This window comes from Sitophilus oryzae, unplaced genomic scaffold (assembly GCF_002938485.1).
Source record: "Sitophilus oryzae breed Bouriz unplaced genomic scaffold, Soryzae_2.0 scaffold_1058_pilon_pilon, whole genome shotgun sequence".
In the NCBI taxonomy this organism is placed as follows: domain Eukaryota; kingdom Metazoa; phylum Arthropoda; class Insecta; order Coleoptera; family Curculionidae; genus Sitophilus; species Sitophilus oryzae.
The window spans coordinates 1135377-1157490 of NW_022145680.1; the positions used below are offsets into that span (position 1 = coordinate 1135377).

A 22114-nucleotide genomic window follows, 5' to 3' on the forward strand; every position below is an offset into this window, starting at 1 on the left:
GTCACGGCACTTCATAGGATTATATCAAATGACTTAATCACCATTAAATCTTGGTGCGATTCGAACCTCCTGAGTCTCAACATTTCTAAAACTAAAGCTTTGTCGTATAAAAACTCGCTACTTTTGTACTTAACAACACCAGCATTGACGTCGTAAAATCTGTAAAATTCTTAGGTCTTGTTATAGACAATTCTCTGAAATGGGACATACATATCGAAGCTTTGTCGAAAAAATTGAGCTCTGCCTGTTTTGCATTAAGATCTGTTTCTAAGGAGCTTAACTTGTCAGTGGCTAGAACTGTTTATTATGCACTTTTTGAGTCGCACCTCAGGTATGCCCTTCCATTCTGGGGTGTGGCTAATCAGGGTCTACTAAACATTCTTTTATTTTACAAAAAAGGCCGTACGATTTATTGTAAATGTACCACTTAACGAATCCTGTAGACAACATTTCAAAGCTCAAAAATTCTTACACTACCATCTCTTTTATTCTGGAAACATCATCCCTTATTTTTAAAAATCGTATCAGACTACAGGGTCCTATACCCAATATTGTTACCCGCCAAACCCTGAATCTGCCCTTACCACTTCCAAATAGCACATTGGTCAAAAGATCTATAATATATGAGGGCCGAAAGATCTTTAATCATCTGCCGGTTGCTTTAAGATTGGTTAATTCCATAAAAACCTTCCGGAGACTACTGAAAAGGGAACTTTTAAATAGGGCATTTTACAGCGTTGACGAATTCTACCGGGGCTCCATGATATTAGTGTTTAGAGTCTAGAATTGCTTGTTAGTCTGACTTATTCTTTTTAGCGTTATTGTTAATTTTCTCTTTATTCTGTATATTGTATATGTTATTTTACTTAATTGTTTACACCTATTTTTCTGAATACTGTTTGTTGTTTAAATGGATGTATTTCTATCTTATATTTACACAATTTTTTTTATTTTAGGTTTAGATTTAGGAATATTTATGCTTTGTTAACAAAAATTTGTATATTTTTTAAACAATAAAGTACTTTTGAAATTGAAAATATTCGATGGTGAAAATAATTCGATTATTCCCATCACTAACAAAAACGAAACTTGCAGTGTATCGAGCAGTAATACTCCCCACCATGTTTTATGGAAGCGAAACCTGGGTGCCGTACCGCCGGCACACAAGCGCATTAAACAAGTTGCAGCAGAGACACCTTTGACAACTTTTAAGAATCAAATGGTACCACCATGTCTGAAAAGTATCAGTCCTTAAAAAAGCAAGCTGTGAGAGCGCTGAAGTCATGATTACTAAATCGCGCTTAAGATGGGCTGGCCACGTATGCAGGATGCAAGAAAACTGCCTACCGAAATCTCTTCTTTACGGTGAACTTGTAAAAGGTAAGAGGAAACCGGGTGGAGAACTCAAAAGGTACCAGGATGTTGTTCATGAAAACTTAAAGAGCATACGTATGCAGCATCAATGGGAGGAAGCAGCGCACAATAGAACGCAATGGAGGAGAATTGTAAATTCAGTTAATAACGACAACCAAAAAGTAAAGAGGCAACAAAGTAATGAGATTTTTGAATGTCCGGAGTGCGGAACTTGTATCGCGTATCGGGCTTTTCAGTCACAGAAAAGCTCATGACAGGAAACGCCTTGCGTAACCATCTTTTGATGCGTGTCAAACACTCGTCAGCGAGTAATGGCAGTAGTAGTAGTAGTAGTAGTAGTAGTAGTAGTAGTAGTAGTAGTAGTAGTAGTAGTAGTATAGTAGAAGTAGTAGTAGCTTCCACCTACTGATTCTGCGTGTTTATCCCCTTTAATTTTTCATGGAAAATATCCTTGTATCTTGTGAATTGTCCACCTGGTTTCCTCTTACCGTCTACAAGCTCACCGTAAAGCAGAGATTTTGGTATGCGGTTTTCTTGCATTCTGCATACGTGACCAGCCCATCTTAGGCGGGATTTTGTTATCATGACTCTCTGGTTATCACTGTGAACTTGTTATCATGACGCTCTCGCAGCTAGCTTTTTCAAGGACCGATACGTTGGAGATATGGTAGAACCATTTGACTCTTAAGAGTTGTCTTAGCTGTCTCTGTTGCAACTTGTTTAATGCGTTCATATGTCGGCGGTACGGCACCCAGGTTTCGCTTCCATATAACATGGTGGGAATTAGAGAAATTTAAGTATTTATTATTAGGTAATAAAATTCCGCTACATATTCCAATAGTTCATCTCTGATTTTTATTGCATTGTTGTGATCTTCCGGGGGAGTTTTTCAGATAACCTTTCAGAACTGGAAGGTGTTGTCTTCTTCTGATATCTGTTGAAGTATTAAATCCCATAGGATTTTTTCTTGTATGAATTGTGCTTCGTTCTAACATGTCATTATCAGACCCTTCCTCAGGTTCTGAATTAAAAAGCCATTCACAAACTTGGAGTTTAAAATCAAAAAACTGTAAGTGCTTTTTATTTGATTTTTTGAGATCATTTCGGTACAAAACCCAGGAATTGGCAATCCCGACATCCACAAAATGAAAGATACTTTTAACAATCCACTTATTCGTTCGTGCAGATATCCGATAATACACAATCATTCGGTCAATAAGATCGATCCCTCTCATGCATTCATTGTATTTGGCTACCACATAGGGTCTGCTTACTCTGATAAACTTTTTGTCCATTTTGGACCATCTCTTGCATTCATCTGAAGGTTCTTCTTGCAAGGTGGTTGATGCTAGAAGAACGGGTCCCATATCATACCATTGAAGAACGTTAATTTTTTCATCCGATCTTTTAGTTTGCTCAGATGAACCTCTTCCCAGTCATTTGAAAATATTTTCTTTTGTTGGGTGAACAGCGTTCGGAATTTGTGATTTCATGATTGTACCAGTTCCGTGGATTTTTTTCTCTAATAGGTTTTCCAAAAGGGGAATTGTGGTGAAGTATCTGTCCTTGTAGACCCTCCTGTAATGTCTGAATAAGCTTGATGACTGCTGAACCACCTATACCTAATTGATTTACAGAATTATCCAGGAAAGTATTTTTACCTTGGTATACTTCAAAATCTAAAATCAACCCAGATGGTGTTGCACATACAAACTTTTTTAACTTTCAGGATTTGGCTTACCACGCACAAATTGTTTGACACCACATACCCCAGTGAATGGTATCATTTCTTTATCTATCGCGACTTCAGTTCTCTTGGTAAGGTTAAACACGTATCTCTAACTTTCTTCACGATAAGTCTAATTTTCCAAAGCTTATCTTTTTGGCGATATTTTTCTGAAATATCACCATCAATAACTACCTTCAAATGATTTCTAATAACAAAAAATCTACCACTAGTAATTTTTGAGGCTATAGCATAAACTTTTGTGGTCTTTGCCCAATACATACGTATGCTAGGACATTTTAAAAGTGACATCAGAATGGTTATTCCAAAAAATGTTTAGTTTCCTTAAGTGTTAAATTAAGAGGTTTGTGGTGTAGTAGCATGTATTTTACATTTGTGGAGTGGCAGATTTGTTGAAAACTGTTATCATCGAAATACCTACATGCCAAAATAATCAGACACCGAAAAAATTTGCCTATCTTCAGAGTTATCTGTATTCACTGGAACATCAAAATGTGTTCCAGAAAAAAACTTCACAGTTTTCCCAGGTGAATTTTGATTTTTTAGATTTGTTTTTACCATTTTTTTTCAGCTATTGTAGTTCTGTACACTTTCCATTTGCAGTTCTTCATTTCGTACACCATTCCTAGATGTTTCTTCTTCTATCACCTCAATAATTTCTTCTTGGTCCTCTTCTAAAGTATCCATATTTTCCTCTTGATCATCCAAATCCAGTTCATTAGTATCTTCATTGTCCGCTACATTCTCGTCAAATTCATTATTTTCTTCGCTGCCTCCCAAATCTCCTATGTCAGTCGAATCATCTTCCAATAGTTGAAGTAATAAATCCTCAATGCCCGGCAGTAAATATTTTTTCTTGTCAAATACCTATCACTGGAATTACAAAAAACGTCTTAAAAAAGTCTCCATGTTCACTTTATTGGACATGCCCAAATATTAAATTGCCGTAAAATAGTCCTCACGTCCATCAAGGCCGCGAGGAATTTAAGTCGACTGATAAGAAATAAAGCTTACCCACAAACATTAATAGTAAATATAATATATAATATATAAACTATAATACGTTATAATTTACTACTAAACTGCGGTAATTTGTTAATAAATAACAATTAAAGCACTACTTACCATCATACGTTGCTCGTCGAAACGCCGTCATCATTGTAATAACAAATAACACGCGGTTTTATCAAAGATGGTAGATGGCGCCACAAATATGTCCATTAGGATCGATAACAGGTTTTAAGGCTATCGTTTTAATAGGAACGAAAATAAAAATTAAAAACTGGGTGTCAACAAAATGGACGATGAGTCTCAGGAGGCTATATCAGAAGAATGACAATGAGCATGTTAGGATGAAAAAAAATAGTAAACATTATTTATCAGCACTTACCTACAGGTTAGCATAGCACATTAGTCGTTATGAGTTTTTATCAATAACTTATATTTGCCTAAATAATTACGGTATTAAATTTGCAAAGCAATGTGCAGCGTGTAAACAAAAAACTAAAATATATATTTACATTAAGAGTGCCCTACCATGGTTTATTTATTTTACTTCCTTATTGGTGCGTTTATTTTTTAATTCAATATGTTGTATTATGTAAAACTGTCCTATTTCGGTCGTCATTAACGGCGTTCGAATGTTTTTTGATTTCTATGATTTCTTTTATAGCCAACTTATTATAATTTATATCATTATTGATTATTGCTGTGGTTAGCGTTTGCAAGTTAGTTTTTTTTCTTATTTTTTGCCGATTGTTGGTACTTATGGCCATTTATTCTGTTTTATATTCATAAATTTCACAAATTTAAGAATCCATAAATATATATACTTAAAAACCAAAATTAAACATAAACAAAAATCATTGCTAATACAAATAAAAATATGCATTACATTCTCAATTGAATAGCCATGCCTTAATATGACACACACTATAACTTCCATGAAAAGGCTTTTGTGTAACTTGGTACCCATCTAGCTCTTGTCTGGTTCCTGTTCCAATGCGCTGCCATTAAATACATCACTTGGAGAGGGTATGTGTGCCTCCTTTTGTCGTGGAGTCTCCTCTTAAACTTTGTCCTTGTATGTTAAGCTTTGTATTTTCCTTGCCTTCATAAACGCTTTCTTGAAGGTTTTACACTTGCCGCTATTGGCGGTGTGGCCTGATGTATTACAGACACAGACAGACAGTGCATCTCGCCTGTGCATTCTTTTGACCGCCGTTACCGCGTTTATAACACTTATCCTTCCTATCTAACCCTTGACAATTTTCTGCCGAGTACCAGAAATATGCTGCTCCAGTAATATTTGACTTAGCTATTTGAAAGGTGAATCTGGTCATCGGTGTAACGTGGCTGTATTTTCCCCAGAAAAATCCTATATAGTCTTCAATAAATTGGGCATGATAGAGAAGTTTTTAAAATCTTCACTTTCCGTTGTAACGGGCTCACATTTTCTGTTTAAACTAAGCATATCCATCATTTTATTATTTTGCTTAATCATCATTTGAATGGTATTTAATAATTGAGAAATAGTTGTATCGTTTACCTCATTACTTTTCCTTCTTGGCATCGTTTTTCATATTATTAGATTGCTTGGATCGTGATTTATCTCCTTTAGGCTGCTCCGACCCATAAAACTCCGTACAAAAGTCTTCGCACTCCACATTGGAAAATGCCGGTTCCTCAACTGTGCGATTAGTAGAGGGATATGGCCGATTCTACGCCAGGTGGAGGTGGAGGAGGAGGAGACGTAAATCAGCTAAGAATATATAAAATACGCTAATAAACAAGAATAAACAAGTTTGAACCGCTTTTGAACAGCTTTGAACGGTTTTTTAGCTTGAAACAACAGACCTGTTCATTTTTTGTTCAAATCCGTTCAAAGCAGTTCAAAAGCGGTTCAGAGCGGTTCAAACCTGTTTACTCTTGTTTATTAGTGTATTTTACATGTTCTTAGCTGATTTACGTCTCCTCCTCCTCCTCCTCCTCCACCTCCACCTGGCGTAGAATCGGCCATCTCCCTCTACTACTGCGATTTTCTATCTTTTCGGTCTTCTTTTCCCGAAATACTACCGAAATCGTTTGGAATACCTTTCTTCTAGTGATTTACTGGTTACCCCACACCTGAACAATAAGGTTTGAACACGATGTTTCAAAATAAATTTTACACTCTTTATTAATTTTCAAACAACCATCTTTCATTTACAACCTTCAAGCTTCTTACGAGTGACAGCTGACAGCCAATAATACCAACCTAAATATAATCTAGAATATAACTGGCAAAGAGCGGCAAATTTACATTTTAGTTGTTTTTTTAGTTGGGCTGACTTCAGTTGGGACGGCTTTTTTAGTTTCCTAGCCACTGGCCAGTGTTTTGTTTTCGTGAGTAAATATCGTTGTCAAGTGATTGATATATAGCACGCATAATTGTGGTTTATGTTCTCTAAAGCCATTTTATTTAGGGTAAGTCCGGTAGAGATGCCCCACTTTTCTTTTGGGGCTAATAATACATATTGGTAGTTAATTTTAAATGAAACTAATGATGCAATCCTAAACTATCTTTAATAATAATTCGTAATAGGTCTAAGATAGTAATATAATAAGTAAGAATATATAATAGTAAGAGAACAATAAAAAAATAGAAAATTGGCCATCTCTTCCTACGTTGCGGGAGAGATGGCCTTCCAACTTGGGAGAAATGCCCCACAAAAAAATACATATACATATTGGTTAAATATCTAAGGTTATTTTTTAGTTTTTTAACTAATATCCAAAAGTTGAGGATGGTTGAGGATGCGTGTTGTTGTTTGCCTCCTTACGTCTCAAAGTCCTTGCAGGGATTCCAAAAGCATGCATTATGCTTTTATGCCTATTTGGTCGATATTAATGGCTTACAAGCAGCAGCCAATGATTTTTCAAACCACTGAGCGCTTTCGGGACATTTTATTTTATATTCAGTAGACATGATTAAAAAAAGTTACTTTTTAGTAAATGAATTAGTAGGGCATCTTTACCAGCTTTCTATGTGGCATCTCTCCCAATACGATGAGTGAGATGCCCCACAGGAAGGTTTTAAAATGCAGCGAGATATGATTAATTTTTTGAAGTTCTGATACATATATATATATATATATATATATATATATATATATATATATATAATAATATATATATATAATAATATATATATAATAATATATACATGTTATATTGGTCCACCCAGTACGTTCACCCGGCAGGCCACATCCTATTGCGACACGTCCGGCGCGCGTTGCGAAATCGCGAACGTATCATAATAATATTCAATTGTTCTCACGATTATTGTTAATGTAATCAATATTTTCATTATAAAACCTAATTATTTTTGTTAATCAAAAGAGAGTAGTTTAGTTGCCGAACGAGACTATGTCCGTTTGAATTTTTTTTGTTAAATTATAATAAAATTAATAAATAAAATAAAATAAAATATTATAAATGTTTTAAAGCAAATAAATGTTTTTTTAAAAAGTGAATCGCATTATTTGTGATCTAACAATTGGCGCAGTCGAGTGTAGGATCTGAAACGTCGACAGAACACGTTTCTGCGGAAAAACCAACTGTTGACGGCGGATTCTAATCCCTTAAGAAGAAAAAGAACCTAAGTCCTGACTATCGACACTGTGGAAGGAACACCTAGTGACACCCCTGGCAGTTACCAGATCGATAGAAACCGAGAGACGAAAAGTTCAGGGAAGAAACTGAAGAAATTGAAGAAAGAAACAAGAAAGAAACTCTCGAAGAGTCCTCACTATCGTCAGCTGTGGAAGGAACACCTAGTGACGCCCCTGGCAGCATCCTGATTGATAGAACCAGACGAGACCGATGTTTCTACAAACGTAAGTAATATTGAATTATCACGTATTATTTTATTTGTGTTGGAACCATATTGTTCGATATTCTATTATAAAAGGAATATTAAATATTTTATTTATTATTATAAAAAATTACTACTCTTCACTCAACATCTTTTGAAAATAAGCAACTACAAAAAAATCTATATAAAAATATTTAATTTTATCTAAACAAAAGTATTAGTATAAAATATTTTTTTTTAATCAAAAAACTAATTAAAACTATTTGTTTCAAATAAAACAAAAATAAAACTCTAAATTTCTAAATAGAAATCTTCCGTACTAGTGTGAATTCTCCGTAAGGTGAATAAACTACCTTACATAATTACTTTATTTTCTAAAAATAAATACTATTTAAATAAATTTATTCTGTCTATTAAGCTAAATAAAAATGCCTGAAACACGTAGTCAAGCTGCGGAAAGCAAAAGAGATGAAGACGCTGAAGTTTATAAATTATCTGAAATATTTTCAATTATTCCCGAATTTGATGGGGATCAAATCTTTTAAACACTTTTCTTTATGCTTGTGATTGTGCTAACAGTATGGCAAATATTGAACAAAAGGTTTTATTATCGATTCATATAAAAAATAAGTTACGAGGAAAAGCTGCTCAATTAATAAACTCTAGAAATCCTTTAAGTTACAACGAGATTAAATCTTTATTAAACTTGCATTTTAAAGACTCTAGAGATTTGTCATCTTTAATACAAGATCTCCAAAGAATGAAACAATTACCTAATGAATCACCGCTAAATTTTGTTAGTAGATTGCAAACACTTAACGCAAAAATGATCGCTAATATTAATAAATCCTTAGAATTAAGTAACGAACAAAAGTTAGCTCAATGTAGTTTAATCGATACCATGTCCCTAAATACCCTATTGACTGGTTTAGAACCCCGTTTAGGACAGATTATTCGTTCAGGAAATCCTCGAGATATATTACAAGCACAAAGTAGAATTAAACGTGAACTCCAACTATCCTATTTTGAATCCAATAAGAATAACCCTATCAGATCAACAATCCATAAACAACCCCAACCTAGTAGGAATCCTATACCTACAAGCATTAAATGTAACTTTTGTGGCCGACTTGGACACTTGTTCAGCCAATGTCGTTTCAGACAAACACCCCAAGCTTCTTACCCTCAAAATAATTCTAACCCTTCTCAAGCTCAACCTTCAGCTCATAATCAACCTTCTACTTCATATCAACCTAGACCCAATTATTTTCAAAACCAACAAAGACCTGTCGTAAATCAAAATCAACCCTTCCGTTCATCTGTTATCCAGAAGAACCCTAATCAACCAAGAAATCATCATGTAAACTACAACCAGGAATACTATGATCAACCTATATATTATGACGATTACCATTATGATGAAAATACAGATTATATTCCTCAAGAAGAAGACTATTTCGAAGAAACCGAAAATTACGAAAATTTTCTAACACTGCCTCACCAAACCGACCCACCAACAGAAATTCAAACCCTCAACTTAAACCAGAAAAATCCCAACCTAGATATTATCCTAGAACACAATTATCCTTAACTCCACTCCATACTGTCAATTCGAAAAATCTATATTATATTAATGACGCTACTAATAAATTTAAATTACTCATAGATACCGGTGCAGGTATTTCAATATTTAAAACCACACAGTAAAAAATTATCCGAACAGAAATGGCGAAAATCTCATTATACAAGGCATTACAGATCAAAAAATACAGATAACAGAATCAGCCATGATTCCATTTACATGTAAGGATCCACATAAAGTGTTTATTTGCAATTTAGACATAGAATTTGATGGTATTTTAGGCGCAGATTTTCTAGAACACTATCAGTGTATTATAGATCTTAAATCAAAAAAATTAATAACTAATTTCAATACACTTCCTTTATTTAAAGTAAATGATAACTTACGGGAAACCCCTCGTATTTTAAAAAATAATTCTAATAAAATAAATAACAGCTGTAAGACACAATGTAATAAGATATCCATTGACGGTCGTACTGAGAAAATTGTTAAATTAAAATGTAATTTAATTAACACTGATGCTATTTTACACTCACAGGAAAAAAGATAAGGTCAGATTACCAAATGCTCTTGTTTATGTTAACAGTAGCGGAGAATTTTTTACTTCTGTTGCTAATGTTAATGGTATTTCTAAAATAATAGATTTTTCAGACATTTCTATAGAACCTTATAACCCTAACCCAATCCTAAATTTAAACACCTTTGATAATCAAAACCCACCTATAATCGATCGAACGCAAACAATTAAAAAACGAACTAAGAACCGAACATCTCAACGAAGAAGAGCATGAAATGATAACCAATCTCTGTTTAGAATACTCTGACATATTTTTTACCTCGAAGGTGATAATTTAACTTTCACAAATGAAATCAAGCATACCATAGACACAAAGGGGCGCAAAACCTATTTATACAAAATCCTATAGGTATCCCCAAATCCACAAGGAGGAAGTAAAACACCAAATTGGAAAAATGTTGGACCAAGGAATAATTCGACCATCTGTATCCCCATGGTCATCACCTGTTTGGGTAGTACCCAAAGATCGATGCTTCTGAAAGCAGAAATGGAGAGTAGTCATAGACTACAGGAAACTAAATGAAGTCAGTGTAGATGACAGATATCCCCTACCAAATATCTCTGACTTACTAGATCAGCTGGGAAGATGTCAGTACTTCACGACACTTGACCTCGCGTCAGGTTTCCACCAAATCGAGATCAAGCCAGAAGACGTACCCAAGACAGCTTTTTCCGTGGAAAATGGCCACTGAATTTGTTCGTATGCCATTTGGCCTGAAAATGCCCTCCACATTCCAGAGGGTTATGGACAACATTCTCCTAGGAATACAAAACGAACGTTGCCTGGTATATATGGACGATATTATCATCTATTCTCCGACCATCCATGAACATATGCAGCGCTTAAAAAGAAGTTTTAAACGACTCAGGAAAGCAAATCTTAAGATCCAGCCCGATAAGTGCGAATTCTTGAGAAAAGAAGTTGCCATCTCGGACATATTGTAACGAAAGATGGAGTCAAACCAAATCCAGTTAAGATAGAATGCATCCAAAAGTTTCCAGAACCGAAGAATCCCAAGGAAATCAAATCTTTCCTCGGATTAGCAGGCTACTACCGCAGATTCATCTCGAATTTTGCGAAGATATCAAACCATTGACTAAACTGTTAAAAAAGATATACCATTCAATTTCGACACTGAATGTAAATTAGCGTTCGAAGAATTAAAAACACGCTAATTTCGGACCCAATACTCATTTATCCTAACTTTGAAGAACCGTTTCTACTCACCACGGACGCAAAGTGCTTTTGCCATTGGAGCCGTATTATCACAAGGCCCTGTAGGTAAAGATCTCCCTATAGCTTTCGCATCGCGAACCCTTTGCCCTGCGGAGACGAAATATTCTACCATCGAGAGGGAACTCTTAGCGATAGTATGGGCTGTAAAACATTTCAGACCATATTTGTTTGGAAGAAAATTTACGTTAGTTACCGACCACCGACCTTTAACATGGCTCTTCTCAATCAAAGACCCTGGAAGTAGGCTAGCTCGCTGGAGATTAAAGTTAGAAGAGTATAACTACAAAATTGAATATAAGCCTGGAAAATAAACAAGAACGCCGATGCAATATCCAGAATTAAAGTCAACCATTTCCAAGAATGTGCTAAACTCCAAAAGAAAATAAATATTCTAGCATCCAATGAAGATGAAATTGAAGACGCCGAAAATCAAGATGAGGAACACCAAGAAGATGATAGCGATACCGATGAAGAAGCTACTAGACAATACAATAAATTTGTAGACTTGTACAAGACAAGATCAATAATCGATTACTCGAAAGTGGAATTTTCCAATTCACAGCTTCTGGATAAATCAAATAAAAACATAATAACATTCTTTCGCCAAAATAAACTAGAACAATTACATGAAGAAATAATAGACGACATTTTGAAGAAAACTACAACTTTAGCCAATCAAAATTAAACATAGTATCCAGTAAAAAGGTAAAAGGGACGAAAATATTTTTTTATTATCCCAATCCCGTTTGATCCAGGAACTGTAGTAGCACACTTATTTTACGTACTCTTAAAAGGACAACAGGAATTTAACACAACTGACATCTACTGTGTAGAAAATAATCTAGATTTACCTATCTTAGAAACACTATCTTATATCTTTGCTGACAAAGACATAAAATTAAGAATATGCCAAAACACTGTCAAGACACCGAGCGAAGATGAGATACCTATTATATTAGAACAGTATCACACAGGTAAAAACAATTTACACCGAGGCATAAATGAAACAGTCAGACGACTTAAAGCAAAATATAATTGGCCAAATTTACCGAAAGATGTAGAAAAATATATTAAAAGCTGTGAGATATGTCAAAAGGTAAAAATATGTAGAAAAATCTTAGTACGCCACTGGTCGTGACAGAAACACCGAAAACTCCATTCGAAAGAATTAACATCGACATATTTGAATACCCTACGAGAAACTACGCTTTTACTATCAGAGACGAATTAACAAAATTTACGCAAGCGTATCCCTTAAGCGACAAAAAGGCAGAAACAGTTGTAAATACACTTTTATTATTTTTTTCAGCATTACGGAACACCTCTAAGAATACATTGCGACTATGGCCGTGAATTTGATAACACCCTGATGAAAGATTTATGCGAATTATACGACATAAAATTAACCTTTTCTAGTGTCAATCACCCTCAGTCCAACGGATCTATAGAACGATTTCACGCGACCTTAGCTGAAATGATACGTGCGAACTCTGCAGAAAATCCTAATGAACATCCTTTCAAAGTCCTTCCTTATGCCGTGATATGTTACAATAATACTCGAAATAAAACACACGGTTTCACTCCATATGAGCTTATTTTTGGTCATACAGCAAGTAGAGCACCAGAAACTCTCTATAACCAAGAAAATTAATATCTAAGTACATAAGAGACCTTAATAATCGTATGGAACATTATTATAAGATTGCACGCGAAAAACTCAAAGACAAAAAGAAAAGTCTAAAGTCCGATTCGACCTAAAAATATCAGCTCAGCTGAAAACCTGAATATAAAATTGGTGACAAAGTTTATGTAAAAGAATCTCAAATAAAAAGTAAAATCAGAAAATAAATTTAATGGTCCATTTGAAATAACCGAAGTTTTTGAAAACTCTGCTATAATTTTAAACCCACGTACTAAACAAAATTCAAAAAATAAATTTCGACAGACTAAAACCGTATTTTGAATAAGAATTTCTTTCTTGCAGATTCTTTTGGGCTGTTTTCAGTAGCCCTATGTCAATACACCATAACACCTATAAATAACACTCTTGGAATCTTCTTCCACGAAGAGGGAACAATCAAAATATCAAACGATAAATGGACACTCCTGGTTTACAAAGACTTATCACCAATCAAACAAACAATTAGAAATAATGATAAAACACTGGATGACCTCATTAACGCTTTTGCAATGGATAATTCCCCTAGAATGGTATCATTTAGATCTGAAATACAAACTCATGTTAGTCTTTTAAATCAAATTTCAAATTCGGTGAATTTAAAATATTCTGAGCTAATAGCGGATACACAAAAATTTAATTATAGGAAAAGACGCGGAATATTTAATGGTATTGGTTCAGTTTGGAAATCAATAACGGGTAACCTAGATGCCTCAGATGGCGAATACTTTAATGAATGTATAAATAAGGTTTCTCAAGACGAAAGACATATTGAAACATTACTTAAGAACCAAATTTCAGTCACAACTTCAGTAATAAAAAACTTTAATACAACTATTCAAAGATTGCAGATTGACGAAGAAACTTTTTAATAGAGATTTAATCGAAATTAATCAATCGATAACAAACATTGCTGATGATCTCGCATTTTATCAAGCACAAATCAAAACACTAGAAATATGTGAATTTTTAATGGAAAGTTATGCTTTTGTAGAAAACTATCTAAACGATGCTTTAAACGCTGTTGCTTTTGCTCGATTAAATATACTTCATAGCTCCATAATAACACCTAAAGATTTAATATCTGCCTTACAACAAGCCTCACAATCACTAAGGAAAAATAACCTTCCTCTTCCTGTTTACTCTTCGAGCGTTGCTCAGTACATTGATATAATTGAGTTAGATGCTTTTCAGACAGACCTCAGAATAGTATTTGTTTTGAAAGTACCTTTAATAGAACCAGAATCTTATACTCTATATCGTTTATATCCAATTCCTATATTAGATAATCGAACAAAGGTTTTCCATATAGTACCAACAACACAAACATACATTGCGCGAGATGATGATTCAATGTTATACGTCACCCTTCAAGACCTGAAGACTTGTAAATCTCTTACCAGAAACCAGAAGATCTGTTCTGAAGTATTGCCTTACCCAATTGACAGTGATGCAATTTGCGAAGCTCAGTTGCTCAAGCAAACTCAAGTACTACCTATGACCTGTCAAGTTTCATTGCTTTTAGCAAAAGGCTACAACGTCAAGCAGATTGATCAGAACCTATGGTTAACATCACTTTCCGATCCATTACCCATCACAATTAAATGTGGTAGACGTGAAACAGTGACGAAAATAATCAACACCAATTCACTATTGCAGCTTCAACCAGAATGTACCGCCTTTATTGGTATAACAAGAGTGCATGCCAAGTACACTACTGAAGCATACCAAAATGTTACATATAGAAGTCATCAAAAGTGAGAATTCCGTATACATGCTGTAACCATATTCCAGAAAAGCTTCATCTACCCGATCTGAAACCTTTAAAATTAAGCAAGATTGATTTAGATGACCTGAATATTGCCCAACACAAGCTAGATCAATATTCTGATGAACTGGACAAGATGATCAACAAACCCTTCATTGAGAAACATCTATCCTGGTTTACCATATCAACAATAATTATAATAATTTTACTAATAACTTTGTATGTCTTTTGCAAATGCCGTAGAAAAAGACTTCTCTGCCTTACCATGGGACAGTCCAATGAAGTTCGACCATCTCCACCTAAGCCAGAACATCCAAAACCAACCCGAAGAAGATTGGTCAGTTTCTTGCCTAGAAAAGGAACCGCTATTCACCCACACGATATCCAGAATCCCGAAGAAGAGTTCGAGCTACATGAAGACCTCTAAAAAGTTAATACAGAGCATTAACTTTTCTCTTAAAGGGGGAGCTGTTATATTGGTCCACCCAGTACGTTCACCCGGCAGGCCACATCCTATTGCGACACGTCCGGCGCGCGTTGCGAAATCGCGAACGTATCATAATAATATTCAATTGTTCTCACGATTATTGTTAATGTAATCAATATTTTCATTATAAAACCTAATTATTTTTGTTAATCAAAAGAGAGTAGTTTAGTTGCCGAACGAGACTATGTCCGTTTGAATTTTTTTATTAAATTATAATAAAATTAATAAATAAAATAAAATAAAATATTATAAATGTTTTAAAGCAAATAAATGTTTTTTTTAAAAAGTGAATCGCATTATTTGTGATCTAACATACATATATAATAATATATACATATATAATAATATATACATATATAATAATAGCCTATTTTTTTTATTGACATTCAAATTATGTCAGACCATAATAGCAGTAGGTAAACTACTGCCGTATCTAGCAGGAAGCAACTGATAAGTCACATGATTAGAAATTTACACGCTGTGGCCATCTCACCCGGTGGGACATCTGTGTACCGGACTTACCCTAGCAGGGAGCAGTAAGAACTGTCCCACAAAGTTCAATAACGTCATATAATTGATTTTTTTCAATCATATCATTTTTCCCTATCTGAATCGCTTATTTGAGAAACCCCATGTCCAAAAATCAATATTTTGAGAAAAGTTGAAAAAACTGTTTTATTTAGTAACAACTTGAAAACCTATAAACACGAGAAGTGGAATACAATGTACTTGCTGTAAAGTTTTTAGAGAAAACAAAAAAATATATATTCGCGTCTTATGGTAAAAAAAGAAAAATGGCGGTGGACATTTGGGGTTTCTCAAATATACAGACAACTTTTTTTTCTAAATATTTTATTCGGTCAAAATAATGTGAGATACAATAAAAAATCAAGTTCAATCTTCAATAACATCATCGTCGCCACCAACAGTTGGCCATTCAAATATTAGCTGGTAAAAATGTTCAATTTCTTCATCTTTTCCTACGATGAACCTCTCAAACTTTTCAATGTTCAACATTTTTTTTGCACTTATTGGACCTTTGTATTCAGGTATGCGACGATTGTAGGAAAAGACCTAACAGCAGTAGATGTTCCCAACCTAAATTCATGCTATTAGGCCATCAATAAAGTTGCGAGCAGTCACAACACCTTTATCCTCCTCGTTGTAGCTAAAGTGCATGAAATTGGAAATCAGAAAAGAAACCTTATCTTCCCTTTTAACACTTCTTCCATAAGAAGCTGTAGACAAAGATTTATTTTTTTGTAGTAAACGGGCCACCAATTTTTATAATCCTTAATCACTGTATTTTCTTCATCCATTAGGTACATTGAAAAATTCTTTTTAGTGTTTGAACTGAGAATCAACAAAACATAATCTTTTAGTAGGAAAACTCTGTCATTTTTGTTAGTTTTTTTTGACCACAGCAAAATCTCTGTCACAGCGCATGTAGTCCTTTAATGGGGAAATATTATTCACACTTTGAAATCGTCCTAGATTCTGCAAGGCTTAAGCAGATTCTAATAACTGAATGATTTTGTTTTGACATCCGCATTGGTCCGAAAAAAATATGGAAGTGTTTGGTGGAATTTCCTGTGAAATATGGAATGTTTGGTGGAATTTCCCTGTTTATAAAATCATAATAAAGGAACAAACCTCATTTGGTCCTTTTTTCCCATACCTTCGTGGTATACATAAAACATAGTTGTTCCACTTTTAAGGTCATGAATATTGAAAACATTGACACTTAGTTGATGTAGGTAAAATGTGTCTTGAACTGGAATAACAGGTAGGGTAAGATTTTCCATGTAATCAACGCAAATTGCTCCAACCGTGGAATCTGTTTGGCATAACTCTTGAATGGACTTCATCTTGCTATAGAATTTTTTCGCTCTTCATTGGTGGACAATTTTCTCTGCCACAGCTACACGTTTAGAGCCTTAGATCCAATCTTATTATCTATAGATAATAAGATTGGATCTAATTATATTATAATATAATCTTATTATTATTCCTCACAGGTGTAGCAGGTATTAACCTGTGGTCTACCGAAAGACAAGCTAAAACGTTCCTTGAATATCTTTCGGATAAAAGCTGTACTTCACAGATGATTCGGGATTGTTTGTGATAAATAATTCATACATTTTCCTGATATATAATTTTTCACTAAGGTAGTGCTAGTCACGGCTGCCATAATGTGAGTTTTTAACGGGAAATGAAAGAATATGTTCTTCTATTTGCCTGACTAGCCCTTTTGGTTTTGCATTCCCTGGGGTATTTTTACCTCTTCTATCGTGAGGGGATTTTCCCAAAGACAAGTTAGCCAGGCGTCGAACGCAATCTAATGTGATCCACTGAATACTAACAAAAGTGGTTTTACAGACACTATACTTTCCTGAATTGTAAGATACGCAGTATTTATATGATTTACCTTTTGGTTTTGCATTATTTTCACCTACTATAGGTCGTTTTCTTGAAATTTGTGAACACTCAGTTAAAGCTTGTAAATATGCATCTTGTTTATTCTTCATCTTTAGAGAATAAATAATAAACTTATCAAAAATCTCTAGTCGATCACCTTCGGGAATTTTTAGAAAACAGCGTGACCTACACCTAAAAGTGAAAAATGTCCATAGTGAAATTTTGATCGACAAAAAATAAGGTTAGTTATCTTAACGGCATGGCTCACCCATTGTCCGTTGATTTACTTTGACGCCTTTATAATTCAGATATTCTTTGCCCTGTACTCGTGCACTTTTAATCACTTCATTTTTATAAACAGCTTGTTTTAGTCCCTTTTGGCGCTTTTTTAGAATAACTTCCTCCTTGGACGACGACATTGTCAAAACTAAAATTGAATTTGCGTAGTTTGCTATACAACACGCAACGCATGTCATTGGTCAGCGCCTGCTGGAAACGTTTATTTGAGAAACACCACATGTTCAGGACTTGTGGGGTTTCTCAAATAAATAAATATTTTTAACCAGCTCTAAAGGCATTATATGGGTTGGACATGTGTGGTTTCTCTTGAAAAGATGCGTCTAATATAGAAAAACACGAACACATCTAAAAAAGTGAAAATGTCAAATTTATGACACGGTTACATAAATATTCTTAAGCATTTTTGGGAAATTTGCGTTAGTTTATTAATGTCTGCTGTTTCTCACTGAACTGGACAGAACCAGAAATAAAAGAATATTTTTACATATTCACGTAATAAAAAAATTGCCGCCATATATTATCATTATTTATGAACCTCTCTTTCTAAAAACTTCTTTTTTAGCGAGAACATATTTAAATGTTCGTCAAAAAATATTCCGATCGAGTATATTTGTGATGGAATACAGCAATGCCGTAATGGTGTTGATGAGGACCCAACTGTTTGCAAGAACTTCGAATGTAGAAGTAATTACTATAAATGCATCGATGGCAAATGTATTGCTCCATGGAAACTTTGCGACGGTGTCTACGATTGTCTGAATGGTTTAGATGAATCTGCACTTATTTGTAGGATGCTGCTACGTAAGTGGTGCTATGTTAAAATAAATCAGATAGTTCTTGCAATGCTTGCTCAGTAATAAGTTTTCTTTACTACCCAGCTGCACAATTTTCTATATTTTTAGGAGTTTGCGTCTCTGTGCACACTCTCGTATATATGCGAGTAGTTAGAATAATAAAATAATACATTTAAAGAGCATTGTCGAGTCAATGATAAACCGTGGAAAGAGAATATGCCATTGTGGCTGCCTAAAGAACTAATTTTCTGCATGGCGCCTACCGTTTTTTAAGGATGTGCTTCCTATCAGGTTATATTAAATTTAAAAAGGGGCCCACTTGTTCAGCCTTCTTTATTCTATCTAGTAGGAAATAATACAAGAAAATTTTTTGCTCAAAATATATTTGAACTTTAAAACAATGCAAATATGTAAATCAAACCAACTAAAGAGAGATAAAAATATTAACTTTACTGTATCAACATAAATCATTTAAGTTATAAATATGCAGTACTCACGTAACTCACGCTTAGTAACGTAGAAATAATAAATTGACTTACAGAAAGTTGTAAATAAATAAATGTTTTCTTACCGTTCAGGGGCAGTAAACTAAATACCTGGATAACAGGAACATAACAACGGGAGACTTTAAAAAATACTTCCTCCAGACATTGTCGTTTCCCCTCTGGCACTTTGGCTGGGTTTAAGGAGCATCTCATTATCTTATCCCTGTTGTCGTGGCCAGGAAATTGCACCAAGACGTATAACGATGCCGGATGGGACTACCCTGTCCTTCATACCAGGGCCCTCTACTGTTTGTGGTCATGTATCACGGGCAGAGGGTGTGGGGGGGGGGGGAAACGCCCGGACCAAGAGGAGACAACTTCACCAAAAACCTGAATCCGATGATTTTTTTTTCAACCTTAGGGCACCAGAGGGCACCCCATTGTATTCTTGTCTCCCTTACTTCTACATGCGGGACTCTGTAAAAGTGGACTGACTAACCCTTGCGGTGTAATTGACCTCAAATCCAAAGAGGTAATAAAGGAAGAGGGATATATCCTCTATTATAGATTCGGGAGAACACCGGTATCAGGTCTAAGGAGTTACCAGTTTAAAGAGGTGGAGAAAATGGAGGCAGATCCTCCAGCCTCCACCTCACAGGTACCTCAGCCGTAGACAAGCTCCTCGACTGTGAAGGACACAGAGGGCTAAACCCCAACCGTGGAAGGATGTATACCCTCGTAGGAGGTAGATGCCCACTTGTCATCGGTTCCCCATCGGAGGATGGGAAATACTCTGTCCCCCCTACAACAGAAAGATCCCCGTGTATGATGAGTTGTAGACTATATACTCTAGAAAGGGGGACACAATAAATCTTTAAGGTTCATTCTACTACACAAAACCTGGAAACAAAAAAAGACAACAAAAATATTTTTATAAAAATGACATAAATACATATCAGACTTATGAAGTAAATGAAACAGGACTAGTAATGAAAATAAAACGAGTGAAAATAAAAGGAGTAAAAAATATTATATAAATCTGATTCCTTATTTGCATTTTAAAAATAAGGATAAATATAAAAGAGAATCACATATTTGTGTATACGTCTTATTCTGCAGATATCTAATGTAGGCTAATAATGGTTAATAATCATAATTTACCTTGCATAACTTACGTCGGATCCTCTCGTTTTAAAAACCAGCAATAATCGCCCATCATAAAAGATCCTTGGCGAAATCTCTCTCTTTGTTCATCACTGACTTCACCAATTTTTTCGGAAAAAAAGATTCAAATGCGAGTGAAGAAAATGAATTTTTAGGGACATATGGCATCCGAATTTTTACATACCCTTGTATTGACGCTACTGTAATACTTTTATAAAGTCACCATCATATTACAATATTATATATAGGATGGTCTACCATCATATTACACTACGCTACGCCGCTGTCTACTTTCATATGTAGTGTGCTTGCTCTTTGAGAGAACAGTACTGGAAATTCTTCGATATTAACTCTATAGCCCTGTGTTCTTTTATTTTTTTGTTTATCAGATGGGCACATCTGTCCTGTGTCAAAAGCTTCTGCTCTGCCATTAACGTATTTATGTTCTTTTGCCTCTTATGCTCTTTGCAGCCTCATGATGTGGCTGCAATGGTAGCACTTATAATTCTCTTCACAGTCTTTTATCATATATCCTTTTCCACATTTGTAACATCTTGTTTTATTACGATATTGGTTCTTTGAATGTTCATAGCATAAACAATTGTAACACTGTATAACAGGCCTTATGTATGTATGAAGTGGATAATTTAGTCCAAAAAGTTTTTTTTTGTAGTTTTACCCTCAAATGATAACATTACTCTATATGGTGGTTTATAAACTATTTTACCTTCACTGATTTTTTATCTAGTATTTTGACCTCAATTATTTCTCTCATACTATAGCTTTCTTGTACAACATCCTTTTCCAAAATTAAGTGTTCTACATCTCTTATAATGCCTTTAGAAGATAATCTTTGTAAAATATATGCTATTAGAGATTTCTGCTGTAATTGGTTATTTCTAAGTAAATTATTTGTCTGCTGATAGGTACTGAAAGCTACTACTACCTTATTGAATCTTTTTTTGGTGATATTCGTTATACCTTCCACTTTTATTTGATATAGTATCTTTGACAAATCTGAGTGCCCGGTTACATTTTTCTCTGCTGATTAAATGATAATTGCATATGGACCTATAACATTCTTTGAAAATTCTAAGTCTTAGACGTGCTGCCCATACTTTTCTTCCTAAATCTATTAATATTTAGCAGCTCTTGGTATTTCATTAATTGCTTCTAGAACAAGCTCCTTATTTCTTGGAGTTAATTGATGTAAAGAATTTAATAAATTTCTGCTTTGTGTTCTTAATTATTTACTCGTAATATTCTTACGATTTAAGTCCCGGACGGTCAACCCCCTCCCCGGTTCAGGCGGCATGTTAACCAAACCTATAATTATATTTCATGCACTAAAGGCAAAGCAGCTCGTGGCAAGTGGCGCTAAATAAACTATCACCGCTTTGAAACCAACTACATACCTCTATATTAATTTAGACTTACCCCTTAGCTCTATCACAGTAATTCTCGTTAAAATCAGTGAAAAAGAAGCGTCTAAATCTCAGACCATGTGACCACCCTGACGATTTCGAGCGAAAAAACAAGCTGAATATCTTATTCTGTGTAATAATTTTTGTTATACGTATTATTTTTTGTAGTCTTTGGCATTTTAATCTGAAAATGCAAAAAAAAGAAAAATCAATTGATCCTACAG

The 22114-nt window shown here is 34.6% G+C and overlaps 1 protein-coding gene and 1 long non-coding RNA gene across 3 annotated transcripts in view; both read left to right on the top strand.

Annotated features, from left to right (window-relative positions):
* LOC115875978 (chymotrypsin-C-like) overlaps window positions 1-22114 on the top strand; it is a 59861-nt gene that overhangs the window by 6898 nt on the left and 30849 nt on the right. For both annotated transcript variants that reach the window (XM_030891610.1, XM_030891619.1), the window contains exon 3: window positions 18586-18824. In XM_030891610.1, coding sequence (XP_030747470.1) covers window positions 18586-18824 — 239 coding nt within the window. The remainder of the gene's footprint in view (window positions 1-18585; window positions 18825-22114) is intronic.
* Window positions 7904-13449, top strand: LOC115875985. Its single transcript, XR_004049080.1, has 2 exons — window positions 7904-7998; window positions 13357-13449. It is a non-coding gene; the product is annotated as an uncharacterized LOC115875985 (long non-coding RNA).